The sequence below is a fragment of the Lampetra planeri genome, chromosome 18 (assembly GCF_965212315.1).
Source record: "Lampetra planeri chromosome 18, kcLamPlan1.2.h2, whole genome shotgun sequence".
Taxonomy (NCBI): domain Eukaryota; kingdom Metazoa; phylum Chordata; class Hyperoartia; order Petromyzontiformes; family Petromyzontidae; genus Lampetra; species Lampetra planeri.
The window spans coordinates 13,976,510-13,991,214 of record NC_136124.1 but is presented as its reverse complement, the minus strand read 5'-3'; the positions used below and the strand labels follow the sequence as shown (position 1 = coordinate 13,991,214).

Genomic DNA, 14,705 nt, shown 5'->3' with positions numbered 1-14,705 from the left:
CAGATGATTGTCTGCCAGCATTAAGCAATTGGTAGTTAAATATTTAAAAAAATTCCCTAAACAGTGAAAATTAATTGTCACGCACAACGAGTCTGTGTGGAAAATGTCAGCTCAATTGGATCACGGGAAGTGGGTTAAAAAACGACTGAAAGATTTGCACGGTCGTAAGCAAGCAAGCACGCAAGCACGCAAGCAAGCAAGCGAACTTAATATAAAGGATTTAAAAAGGAGAGGGAGGAAAGGAGGAGAGGTGGGAGAAGAGGAGACCAAGACAGGAGAAGAGAAAGAGGGAGACTTAAGAGAAAGAAGTAAAATCAAGTCGATGGAGTGAGATTAATGAGAGAGGAGGGAAAGAAGAGAGTGCAGTGAGAGAGAGAAGAGGAGGACGAGGGGAGTGGGATGGTGGGAAGCGCTGGGTAAACGGGGGGCTTCGCACCAAACGGAGCATTGAAAATCAGAACGTCAAAAAACGAGAGAGACCAGAGCCACAGCATCCATGAGCAGGCAATGGACGCTTCACCTCTCAATTTCCAACTCTGGCCATGAGCGCTCCCAAGTCACCGGAACATTCTGAGCTCATTGACGTCCTGTGCGGAGCCCCACTCCGCACTGCGTGTGGCGTCCTCTGCAGTGCGGCCGCTCCCCTGAGCGCGTTACTGCACATGAGCCAAGTGGAGTCTCATCATGGCCGTGTAAATGTACAGAACCCTCGTCTCATCCAATACAGAACCCTCGTCTCATCCAATACAGAACCCTCTCTCATCCAATACAGAACCCTCTCTCATCCAATACAGAACCCTCTCTCATCCAATACAGAACCCTCGTCTCATCCAATACAGAACCCACGTCTCATCCAATACAGAACCCACGTCTCATCCAATACAAAACCTGTGTCATATCAATACACCCCCATTCCTCATCTGATACAGGATCCTCGTCTTGTCCGATAGTGAAAACTCGGTCTCGTTTGTGATAGAACACTTGCTCGATCAGATACACAACTCTTTTATCATTTCATGTATTGTCAGATGCACAACACTTGTCTCATGTGATGCAGAAGACGTTCTGTCTCATCTGGTCCATGGCCTCTCTGTTCCAGAATTATGTAAACGTCCAGTAATTCATAGCAGGATTGACTAAATATTCAATGTGAGTAATTGACCGCCTTGTTCATAGACGGCTGCGTGCGGTGTTTGATAGTGGTATGCAGATAAAGGGTAGAGTGGTGGCTCGGTGGTGAGTGCTCTAACACAACGAACCCGGTCACCACTGTGACACGGGGGACACGGTGACACGGGTATATGGGGACAGGGAGACAGGAGAAGATGGTCAAGGGGAAGACAGTCATGTGGTAACATGGTAACATCGTGACATGGGGACCCGGGAAGACGGAGACACAGGGACGCGGGGACACAGGCTATGCCTCACCTGGCGAGTGGTGGTGGGGAGTCTGGCGGCGTATGGAAGACGTGTGAGTAGGACTGGTAGGGTGTCTTGCGCAGGGCCTGCAGCAGGCTGGGCCGGTACTCGGGGTCAATGCACCACAGGGAACCCTTGCCAATGCCCTGTAAACACGCACACACACATGCACACATACAGTGATACCTCGGTTTACGAACTTAATTCGTGAACTGACTCTGGTCGTGAACCGAATTGGTCGTGAACCGAGGCACATTTTCCCATAGGGTTCAATGTAAATCCGGTTAATCCGTTCTGACCTTTTTTTTTGGTTTTTGAAGCACAAAAATATGAAACAAATTACAATACACATTAGTACTGTACAGTATAGTAATGTATAAAGAGAGAACACTAACCTTGCTTGAGATGACTTCAGTAAGCACTCAAACGGGTGAACTGTACAATACAGTAAGTACAGTATTGTACAGTACAGTAGTACAGTACAGTACTGTACAGTGATACCTCGGTTCACGAACTTAATTCGTGAACTGACTCTGGTCGTGAACCGAATTGGTCGTGAACCGAGGCACATTTTCCCATAGGGTTCAATGTAAATCCGGTTAATCCGTTCTGACCTTTTTTTTTGGTTTTTGAAGCACAAAAATATGAAACAAATTACAATACACATTAGTACTGTACAGTATAGTAATGTATAAAGAGAGAACACTAACCTTGCTTGAGATGACTTCAGTAAGCACTCAAACGGGTGAACTGTACAATACAGTAAGTACAGTATTGTACAGTACAGTAGTACAGTACAGTACTGTACAGTGATACCTCAGTTCACGAACGCTTTTGTTTATGAACAACTCGGTTCACGAACAGACGCATGTATAAGAAAACACATATAGAGACATGAAATGAACCCTCGTCACATCCGATACAGAACCCTGGTCTCATCCAATACAGAACCCTGGTCTCATCTTATACAAAAACCTGGTCTCATCCGAGATAGACTCCTGGTGTCATCCGATACAGAACCCTGGTCTCACCCGATACAAAACCCTGGTATCATCCGATACAAAACCCTGGCATCAGCCGATACAGAACCCTGGTCTCACCCGATACAAAACCCTGGTATCATCCGATACAGAACCCTGGCATCAGCCGATACAGAACCCTGGTCTCATCCAATACAGAACCCTGGTCTCATCCGATATAGAACCCTGGTCTCACCCAATACAGAACCCTGGTCTCACCCGATAGAAAACCCTGGTATCATCCGATACCGAACCCTGGCATCAGCCGATACAGAACCCTGGGGCTCATGCGATACAGAACCCTGGTCTCATGCGATACAGAACTTTGGTCTCATCTGATACAGACACACACATTTGATCCAGAAGGCAGGTAAAACAGACCAGTGCGCTGTGGTATGCATACACACCACATCATGCATGCATCCATGTATTTAAAACTGAGTCAATATAAAGGAGGCCCATGACAGGTTCAGATACCACTTGCCACTGATGAGATAACACATTTGCATCCACATGATGCATGCTGCTCATAATGTGTGGACGCGTACGGTGACGTTAACAAGCGAATTACTCCATAATATGTAAACGTTGGTTGCATGTCTGCTGCACCTATGCTATCGTTTCAAGTGCTGGTTAAGTCGATATTATAATTGGTGTTATCAGTTTTATCGGTATTGAGCTATCAAGAGCCACGGCACGCCGGGATGAAGATCGGCCATTGGCTCCAGAACTCCAAGAGTTGGCACTGCCTCGTGTTCTGTTGCAGCCACTTCAGTAGGCCTCGTTAGCCATAACCAGGGCAGAGTGATTTGCTTCATGTCAGTCGCCCGTTGCGCTTCAGCAGATCCGAGCCATGAGAGCTGGGTTGGGCCAAATTGCGCAAACAAACAAAATGAAACCAAGACAGGTTGAGATGGGGGCTGAGATGGAACCATAAATTCAGTGCGCACAAGAACCGGTCTAATGATGATGTCATGGCGGTTAGAGGCCTGCGTTCAATCCAACCGGCTGGCTCAACGGCTCTGACACAGCCATTATGCACCTCTCGGCCACCACACCTCCAAATTGGTGTGTTAACCCCAACGCAGAGAGAGAGATAACACACCTCAAGGGGCCCCCTGCCTGATTAAACCTGAGGGGAATCGAATTGAGGTCACAAAATACAGGACTCCCTCGTGGGGCCCTTCACGTAGGGATCCGTTGCTCTTGGGTCAAAGCCACAAAGGGCTCACGTGAGACATTCAAACACCCCCACACATTTGGTTTCTCCCTTAATTCCACCCGGGCCATGCTTGAGGCCCAGCCTCAATGAAGCCGTACAGGACGCGGAGCAGCCCCCCCCCCATCAAAGGGGGCAGGGGGTGCCGTCTCAAGCTGGGAGCTGCGCCTTACGGAGGCGCTCCCACTGTAGTGCCGTCCCTCTCGGGCCGTCGTGACAGCACGGGGGGGGGGGTCCACAAGCAGCGCATCTCACTCCGAGATCGCCGCATCTCACTCCGAGATCGCCGCATCTCACTCCGAGATCGCCGCTGGGCTATTTGTCATTTAAGAAACCCACATTTAGTCTGAACGATAATTACACGTAGATTGCTTTCGCAGGCAATATTATCGTTCATCGTTTATTTTGTGTTAGATCGCACATGGATCTGGCAAAAATTAAATTCGTGTCCAAGGGTCCGAGAGATGCCCGATGCAGTTTCAAGCGAAGCGTCGCATTATCTAATCGCTAGCTGTGGCTGTGAAAGTCGCTCTCCTGCCTCACCAGTGGGCGAGCTGAAACAATAAGAACTGGTGCGTAGTTAAAGCGCTTTGTCCGCCACGTGCAATTTTTATTTGTTTGGCTTTGTCGGGTGGTGGAGGGTCTTACGACATAAATTTGACCAGATCGTTACTTGCATTTAGTAAATATGCACTTTTCGCATTCAAGCTGCAATGGTGAAATCTCACCGATTGAGAATGTAGAGTTCACCATGTCCTAGCCACACTACTGGACATGTGACGCAATGAGCCGAAGAATCATCGTTGCCACAACTCCTACAGGTGGCGGGAGCCTCACAGTGTCACAACAGGGGACCGCCGTGGAACACCACATACCACAGAAGCAACTCAACAGGAGCCACTGGCAACACCAAAACAATTTCATTGTCAAAACAACAAATTTTATTGAAAAATACGTTAGCGTATAACGTATTGCGAACCAACGCCGCGATACCTAGGCTCTGTTGGCGGTGAATGGCATCCGATTCATTCTCACAAGCTCCAACCCAACTGTGCAGTCAGCGTCAGAGCAAGTGGTGTGGAAGCGTCCCTTTGTTGGCGGTCACCTTGCGGCATCTAAACCTCACGTCGGCACGCCAGCCAGTGACCCCAGTGGACGAAGCCACGGGACTCCTGGCTCTGGAAGGGCTCACTTCACTCGGTCCCACTCATGTGGCACTAACTAAGCAGCTGCTCCTTCACTCTCGATAAAAAACGGGTTCGCCGCTTGTCGCTCATCGGATATATATTTATATTTACAAATGTGAATGCGCTGAGCTGGGCTAGGGGGCTGTATTAAGTGGCTTGGTGGGCGAGAGAACTGTGGGCTCATCGGTCGCTAACTTGATGAGCCGATCCCATAGCGCCGAAGAGCTCAGCTTGGCAGTAGCGGCACAGGAGAGGACGCTGCCGCTCGCTCGCACGCTGCGGCGCCCAGCACTATCTTAATTGAAATCCCACGCACGACGCCTCCCCGTCATGATTAATAATTGATTGGATTGTAATGTATTGTTGAGGCCAGGGGCTCAAGAAAGTTTTTGTTGTTGTTAGTTGCGTTTGTGAGAATACAATTATGGCGGCTTTAATTGTTGTGATGTGACTGCACTCGCGTTTAAAGCGGGCTCACAAATTATCCCCACTGAGCAATTTTTACGTTTAAGGCGTTATTACAGCGGGTGTGTGTGTGTTATTTACACCAAGGTGAAGGACCGCGTGGAGAAACACAACAGACGTGCGCTGGCGAGGGCTGCTCCAGATACATACACACACCGCCACCTACCCCTCGTTCAGCTTCATGGATTGTAAGCGCTGTATGGTTTGCGAGTGCCTATTAAGGCTGGCATGACAAAAGAAGCGGAGCCAGCAATCGTGCAAGATCACAGACTGCCTGTGTCTCCCAGGAGCTTAACTGATTGTGTTCACGTTTACGGTGACTTTCAGACCGCGTTCCACTCACTGGCATGGTGCAGTGTGCAGAGTAATGTATGGTGTCGTAATTGTATAGTAAATATATAGCAGTGTGATACACATTAGGGTGGGTAGAATAATACATAATGTTATATTAAAATGGATAAGGCAGCAACTGCAGCAGCAGCAGCAACTGCAGCAGCAGCAGCAACTGCAGCAGCAGCAGCAACTGCAGCAGCAGCAGCAACTGCAGCAGCAGCAGCAACTGCAGCAGCAGCAGCAACTGCAGCAGCAGCAGCAACTGCAGCAGCAGCAGCAACTGCAGCAACTGCAGCAGCAACTGCAGCAGCAACTGCAGCAGCAGCAACTGCAGCAGCAGCAGCAGCAACTGCAGCAGCAGCAGCAACTGCAGCAGCAGCAGCAACTGCAGCTCCCTTTGATGCTGTTAATCCTGCATAATGCACATGCATATGTAGTACTAATCACATTCCTGCATTTCCCATAAATATGCTAAATTCCTCTTGATATGCAAATTCCTTTGTCAAGGCGCCCAGCTTATATATATGCTCCAAGCTCGTGTGTTGTTTCATTCAGACTCTGTCGCCTCGACGGACCTGGTTTTCACCTGAGGATGGCTGCTTGCGTTGTGGCCGAAACGTCGTGAGAATTATTTTATTTTATTATGTTTTATTTTTATTATTTTATGACTTCCCTTCTACGTGACTTTACCGAAAGAACCAAGGAGATGAATCCCTGCAGTCACGAAAGCTTTAAATCGAAAGGCCACTTTAGGTTGAGTCGACCTAGTGGAGGCTGAGGATAGATTCCAAACCAAATCACATTGTAGTTGTGCCCTGTGAGGGCAGCGGTTTAGCAAGATGTGATACAGAGAAAACGCACATTGAGTCATGAACCGCTGAAACTCAAAACCCAATGCTTCCACATTCAAAGCATACAACAAGCATGCGTACATAGCGCACGCACGCACATGCGTGTCATCATATATGTGCACAACACACAGTAGAGGACACAAAAATTCACACGGAGATTCATATTTGCATATAAACACAATAAGCGAATACAAATTCATACATAGGACCCAGATTAGCACAACGATAGCAATAACCATGACTTATTTACCCAGGAAATCCACTCTTACTCTTTCCTTTCAGGAGGATCCTACTTCAATGGGATGTGGTTTTGCCAATACCGGTTATATTGTATATTTTATTTTTAGCTATGGGAGGAAACCAGAGAACCTGGAGGAAACCCATGCAGAAGCAGGCGAGAAAATACAAAATTCCATGTAGATTGGCACCCAAGTCAGATATCGAACCCTGGTCCTTCATGCTGTGAGGTGCGAGCTTCGCCACTGTGCCAGGCTGCCCGCACACAAACAGCAGAAACAGTGGGCAGATGGAGGCATGTGGCTGTGTTGGTAGTTTAGCAGTCACGGCTCGCTCTCCGCCGACTCCCAGTTGAATCCCACATGGGGCGAGCGCGCCGGCGAGTGCACATACAGGAGAGCACGCATTCACGAGTGCGTGTTGGTCGCATGGCATGTGACCAACACATTACATGTCAGTTTAACACGTAGGCTTTCGCGACCAATGTCATCCATAAATAGCTTTTTTTTTGGGTTAGATAGCGTAAACGTAAATGTGTCGTTAAATCCGCCACAGCCAATTATTAAGGTTTATCACGTAAACAGAACATACCAATTCGTTACTAGTACAGCAGACCGGTGTGTTGAAGAGCAAATTCACAACATTTACAATCTGAGTACGACGTTTCGCCAGTAATTACAACTAGCTTCATCAGGCGACAGCCAGATTTGAGAAATCCTCCTGTTTCCTGCCATAAATAGAGGGGTAGATGTGAGATTGTATCACTACCAGCGATACTCACCTGACGTGGTGGTACACCACCACATGACACGATTAATATCAAGCAGAACAAAGCCTCTCTGATTGGTATTTATCGGGTTTAAAAGGGGATTGGTTCGATGCAGGGAATTTGAAGGGATTGGAGGAGAAATACAAAAATGGAAAGAGCGGAAAACGGAGGATGATTGATAGGGAGGTCGGTTGGGATCCGTTCGAGAAAGTAGGAAAGGTGATTGGCTGGAGAAAAAGTGGGTCAAAGAACCTTACAGAAAGGGGTTTGAGGGATAAATAAGGGGAAAACGCGAGAGCTCGGCATGCTTGGAGTGAAGGGAATCCTTGCAGACTGTGTCTCATGCCCGACAGACTGCTGTGTCGGGTGTCACTACACATATGTAATGCTCTTAGCTCTTAGCATTGTCCCGACCACCAGCTCAACAGAGTTGAAGGTCTGGTCATATTCTTGTTTAGGCCAGCAATTCAAAAAGTTTTCTTTCACTCCTGCTTGATTGGTGGGTGGCCACAATTTCAACCCTTTCAATTTGGTGGCCTACACAATAACTTGGCCGCATGTTCAGCACTTGTTGAGCTACTACACAAAGCACTGCACACAGCCAAGCTCCAGTGAGCATCACAAACCTCCTGCAGATAAGGAATATAAGGGGTCTCTTCCTCGCTCTTCAACACAAACACTCAACCCCCACCAAACGCCGACCGTAGGAGACGCAGGTCATTCTCATTTGCAGCACCGCACACCTATGGAATAACCTCCGCGAGACAATGAGACGCTCCATCGCCTGCATAACTGCATTCAAGATTACAACTGAACACAAGCTCACCCACAACGATTAACTTACAGCAACATCTCTAATGCGGGCATGGTGGTGGGGAATTATTTGAAGAACATAAATATTGTTTCGTTCTTTTTGATTGGGTTTTTTTGTACAGATTTAATACTTCTTAAAATTATATTTGCTGTAATATTTTTGTGTGTTTTTGATGTGATGTCGCCTTGAAAGGTGCCACAGATTTGTTAAAAATGAAATCAACTTGACTTGGCCTGGACAAGGCTGAGAGACCTTGCACATGCAATGCGTTGGTCACGTGACACGCACGCAAGACTGCTGCCCCATTGTCACAGCTGCCACAGGAAGATGGAATTGAATCGGGAGCCTATAGATTGTAAGTCCAATGTGCTGCTGCTAACTATTATACCACTGTGGCAGCTGCCTTCGTTTCTCGGTTACAAAGGTTTCGACAACGATGTGTTTATTGCTGTATACAGGAATAAACCGGTTTTAACCCTAAGTATTTATTAGTATCCCCAGCCATGCTCCGAGCAGCACTCTGCTCGCAGTTGGGAGTCGAGAAGTAGACTCCTGTTAGGATGATAAAACGAGTGCCACTTTGTGGGACATGAACAATAACGTGGAGTTGTTGGCTCCCACCACGAGCATCTGGGAGAGTCATCAGTGGCTCGGAGCCACCAGCGGAAGCGAGGCACTGCCCCTGGGCTCGTTTGAGGATCGAGACTATGCGATGAGTCACGTGTTTCTTTGGATGTTGACTGTGACAATGGAAGCACCACACGATGACCGCCCATCACGGACCGCCACGGTGAAAGGTGATGCCACACGGATGCGGGGGGTTTCAACGCCCGCGTCACAAGCGGCGGCGGTTGCTGTTGCGGTTCATCGTTTCATGCAGACATCATAAATCGCCGGGTGGCTGGAACCGAACCCCGTGCGCGCTTTTGCAGGCAGGGGTGACGGCGCTGGCCAGAAAAAGCCACCGCAGTTATATTAAACAAAAAAATATATTCTGCAAAAGGGGAAAAAATGTAGTAGTAGGTTTTTTTGTTCCTTAACCTGAATGGAAAAAATCTGCATTTTCCCCATTTTTCCCCACTGTGTGGAAAAATTCTCAAAGCCTGTGTAACATCAGCCTTAAAAATAAACAGGCAGAGGTGGCTCATGGGGGGCTGGTGAGCGCACGCTTACGCACACACGCACGTCAACGTCAGAGTCACCAAGCCCAGAACCCCCATCATCTGGGTTCGAAAAACATGGGCGCCCACCCACGCTGGATTTTAACCACAGGCTTTCAAGTGGTGGTCTAAACAATAACACAGCCACACCGTTCAGCTCTTTTGGGCCAGTGGTCTGGCCAAGGCTGAGAGACTTGTACACGCAATGTGGTGATCGCATGAGAGGCGTTCAAGGCACGATGGGGGTTTGCGTCTTCCTGACTTCCTGTAAAAGTGGTCCCTCGACCTATTCACCCTCAGTGGCACACTGGTCACCCCCTTGTCATAAGATGTGACATTTTTAAATAGCCAGATGGAGCGCTGCTTAGTCACCACTCGTTCATCAATCATGATCACGTTTGGTATCCGTCCCATTCTTACAGAGAAAGGCTATCGCCACGAAGCAAGGTACTGCACTTCACACAGTCTGCAGTAGGCAGGTGATGTCGCGATGTGTCATCCCAATTGAGACATTCGTAGGTAAACTTTTAAATATTATGCCATGACGCCTATTCTCTGGCTAATACCACCTGACAGACTCGAACAGGACCCACCGTTGGGGCCACATCACCGCCACCCGAGGCTCCGTGTTTAAAGATGATTACTGAACTTGCTCGAGAGCTCACTTCTAGAACCGTCGTTGCTCAATAAACGGGGTGCCCCGCGTCCTTCAGGGTGGCAAGCTCGGTGGCTTCCGCTGCTCACCACAGCTTGTGCAGAGCATCAGGCCCAATGCGCGGAGCAGCAGGCTGCATGCGCAGAGCAGCAGGCCGCATGCGCAGAGCAGCAGGCCGCATGCGCAGAGCAGCAGGCAGCAGGCCGCATGCGCGGGGCAGCAGACCGCATGCGCGGAGCAGCAGGCCGCATGCGCAGTGCAGGAGGCCGCATGCGCGGAGCAGCAGGCCGCCTGGGTGAGCTCAGCTCCACTGGTGACCTCCTGAGAGTCGTAGGTGTCGACTCTCCTCACTAACGGGTGAAGTGCACCTCACCGTCCATAGCACCTTAATGAAATAACTTCACATGCAGGTTTTCGTGGTCAACATTATGATTAATAACATGTTTTTTTTGCATTAGGCCACAATTATCTGGCCAAATTTGTGTCATAAGACCCTCCTCCACCTGACATGCTTTTTTGTTCTGACTTCCTGGATGTTGTCCTGAAGTTTCTTGGTGCAACTGAAAGTGAAACATCCCGTCTCCAATTGAGCTGAATCTGGTTGTGAGAATCACTCAACTCACCAGTGAGTGAGCTGAAACAGTCATAATGGGCGTGTTAAACGCTTATACACTCAACACTAACATTTGTTTGGTTATGTTTAGTGGTAAAAAGGTCTTTCGACAAAAAATGCTGCCAGATCATTGCATGGCCTAATCCAAAAATAAACGATGAAAGACTGTGGATAACTGTTGAACTATTGCGGGTACGATTGAACAGTCAAACACGATTTAATGCGACATCGCTGTTATTTAAATGATAAAGGTGCGTAGCTAACTCTCATTGTCTCTCTCCAGCGATAATGAAGTGGAGGAATTGTGGTGCCACGACCACGGAGCAAATCCGCAAGCGCCGTGACTCCCTCCCGCCCCCCGCAATAAACACACACCCGCACTAAACACACACCCGCACGCAGCGCACCCACGTAGTGTCCTGGCAGGGGGTTGCCTGGCACATCGGGTTTTAATCCAAAGGGCCCCTATGGGGAGAGTCCCACGGTTTCCCGGTGCCAGGAGATTGGCCGACCCCCACAGGACAGGTTACATTGCGGTGCCCATAAATTGGGTTAAAATTGTATGGGCGCAAAAAGAAACGGTTCCCTGGGCTAACTGCAATGAGTTACACACAACATTGGGGGGAGGACAGAGGGTGGAATATTAGGCACCCTGAGCAAAGCAACCTGAGCAAGGCACCCAGAGCAAAGAACAATGGGTAAGGGAGCGAAAAGAGTGTAAAAAAAACGAAGGCTCAAACTACTGGGCACGGGAGAACAATGGTTGGGAGGCAGAGAGCAGACCCGAAGACTAGAAATAAAGAGCAAGACCGAAAGCTAGGACGACTGGGCACGGGAGAACAATGGATGGGCGGAGCGGCAGCGAGAGTATAAAGGTGGGAGCCCCGGGACAATTGGGGCAGTTGTCTACAACCTCCGGGCCATCACGACCCACTCCCTTGCCTACCATCCTGCCTCTTCAAGCCGCTCACAGCATCCGTGTGATGCCAGCGAGTGCTGACAGTGATTGGGCAAGTCTTCTCTCGTCCTTCTCCCTCCGACTCTCTCAGCGTCCGTGGGACACCGCATGTCCAGTTTAAAGGTACGTGGTAGGACGTTTGAGTAGCTGAGTTATGCTAGGCTCTCCTCACGAAATATTCCTCCTCCGGGTCATGCGTATTAGCGCCATTAATAAACTCTCGTACAGAATATCGGCGTAGTGTGATTTCTGTGTGTGTGGGCAGAACCTCGGCGTAGCGTCTGTGATCTGTGTGTGGCGCGTATGCGTGGAGAGATGTGCCCGGCGTGAGTGCAGGGCTGCAGCGTGGGGGTGGTGCGAGTGATTTGAGCGTGAGTGTGAGGCTCGTGTACTGCAGCACATATGGCCGCTGTCGTTTGCGCGTGCTTGCGCTCGCGTGTGCGCTTCACGCAGCGCGTTTACACAGTAGAAATAGCGTTAGTGCCCCATAGTCCTATCCCCGCCGTTCCTTTTCCGCTAACATTAGCCTCTTTGCACATTGGGTTAAGGCTTATCCGTTTCTGTTGATTAGCGCTCGGCTTGTGCGGGATAACCTCGGTGGTGGTAAGCCAGCCGTTCAGATATGTCTCTCAGAGAGGGCGCTGGCGCTGGATGGCCGCTCACCCGATCGGCGGGGGCCCGGCGAGAGGCGGCCGACGAGGAGGAGGGGGGAGTGTAGGGGGTGGACGTCGCGCCCCGCCTGCTCACGGGGAGCGGGGAGGTAGACGTCGGCCCCCAAAAAATGACTATTGTACTTGTTTTGAAGCTTTCGTGACTGCAGGAATCCATACTCTTTGCTTCTTTTGGTAAAGTCAAGTAGTTAGAAAAAAATAATAGTGATCTATTTTTTTTCTACCTACATGACTTTAACGAAAGAAACAAAGAGTATTGTACTTGTGTTTATGTTATTGTGCTTGCGTTCATGTGTTTATGTACTTGTGTTTATATGCTTGTGTTTATATGCTTGTGTTTACAGTGAGGGAAAAAAGTATTTGATCCCCTGCTGATTTTGTACGTTTGCCCACTGACAAAGAAATGATCAGTCTATAATTTTAATGGTAGGTATAATTGAACAGTGAGAGACAGAATAACAACAACAAAATCCTGAAAAACGCATGTCAAACATTTTATAAATTGATTTGCATTTTAATGAGGGAAATAAGTATTTGACCCCTCTGCAAAACATGACTTAGTACTTGGTGGCAAAACCTTTGTTGGCAATCACAGAGGTCAGACGTTTCTTGTAGTTGGCCACCAGGTTTGCACACATCTCAGGAGGGATTTTGTCCAACTCCTCTTTGCAGATCTTCTCCAAGACATTAAGGTTCCGAGGCTGACGTTTGGCAACTTGAACCTTCAGCTCCCTCCACAGATTTTCTATGGGATTAAGGTCTGGAGACTGGCTAGGCCACTCCAGGACCTTAATGTGCTTCTTCTTGAGCCACTCCTTTGTTGCCTTGGCCGTGTGTTTTGGGTCATTGTCATGCTGGAATACCCATCCATGACCAATTTTCAATGCCCTGGCTGAGGGAAGGAGGTTCTCGCCTAAGATTTGATGGTACATCGCCCCATCCATCGTCCCTTTGATGCGGTAAAGTTGTCCTGTCCCCTTAGCAGAAAAACACCCCCAAAGCATAATGTTTCCACCTCCATGTTTGACGGTGGGGATGGTGTTCTTGGGGTCATAGGCAGCATTCCTCCTCCTCCAAACACGGCGAGTTGAGTTGATGCCAGAGAGCTCCATTTTAGTCTCATCTGACCACAACATTTTCACCCAGTTGTCCTCTGAATCATTCAGATGTTCATTGGCAAACTTCAGACGGGCATGTATATGTGCTTTCTTGAGCAGGGGGACCTTGCAGGTGCTGCAGGATTTCAGTCCTTCACGGCGTAGTGTGTTACCAACTGTTTTCTTGGTGACTATGGTCCCAGCTGCATTGAGATCATTGACAAGATCCTCTCGTGTAGTTCTGGGCTGATTCCTCACCGTTCTCATGATCATTGCAACTCCACGAGGTGAGATCTTGCATGGAGCCCCAGGCCGAGGGAGATTGACAGTTCTTTTGTGTTTCTTCCATTTGCAAATAATCGCACCACCTGTTGTCACCTTCTCACCAAGCTGCTTGGCGATGGTCTTGTAGCCCATTCCAGCCTTGTGTAGGTCTACAATCTTGTCCCTGACATCCTTGGAGAGCTCTTTTGTCTTGGTCATGGTGGAGAGTTTGGAATCTGATTGATTGATTGCTTCTGTGAACAGGAGATTAGGAGCACACTCCCTTTAAGAGTGTGCTTCTAATCTCAGCTCGTTACCTGTATAAAAGACACCTGGGTGCCATACATCTTTCTGATTGAGAGGGGGTCAAATACTTATTTCCTTCATTAAAATGCAAATCAATTTATAACATTTTTGGCATGCGTTTTTCTGGATTTTTTTGTTGTTATTCTGTCTCTCACGGTTCAAATAAACCTACCATTAAAATTATAGACTGATCATTTCTTTGTCAGTGGGCAAACGTACAAAATAAGCAGGGGATCAAATACTTTTTTCCCTCACTGTATGTTGTTGTGTTTATGTTATTGTGTTTATGTTTTTCATTTAGTCGTTTTGCTGACCCAGATCAGTCACTCTTGCAAATATGTCGAGGCTTGTCTCTCGAGTTCTCACCTTGCTAAACTAAACAAAATTGAGACTTGATTTCTCTGCTCGATAATATCACAAAGTGAAGAAACTCTGCGTGCACCAAGCCAGTGTGCACACGTAGCCCACGTGCAGCACGGTAATCACGACGACGCAGCGAGCACGACTCTCCCCGTCCCGTCTCCCCTCTCACTCTCTGCGTCCCCTCTCCCCTCTCCATTTCCACGTCCTCTCTTCCCTCTCCCTGTTCCCTCTCTGCATCCCCTCTCCCCTCTCCGCGTAACATCTCCACATCTCCTCTCCCCATCCCTTCTCTCTGTCCCCTTTCT

At 48.6% G+C, this 14,705-nt stretch overlaps 1 protein-coding gene across 1 annotated transcript in view; it reads right to left on the bottom strand.

Moving 5' to 3' along the window:
* LOC144723750 (uncharacterized) overlaps positions 1-14,705 on the bottom strand; it is a 241,233-nt gene that overhangs the window by 105,982 nt on the left and 120,546 nt on the right. Inside the window, exon 4 of the mRNA XM_078602681.1 lies at positions 1,429-1,565. Coding sequence (XP_078458807.1) covers positions 1,429-1,565 — 137 coding nt within the window. The remainder of the gene's footprint in view (positions 1-1,428; positions 1,566-14,705) is intronic.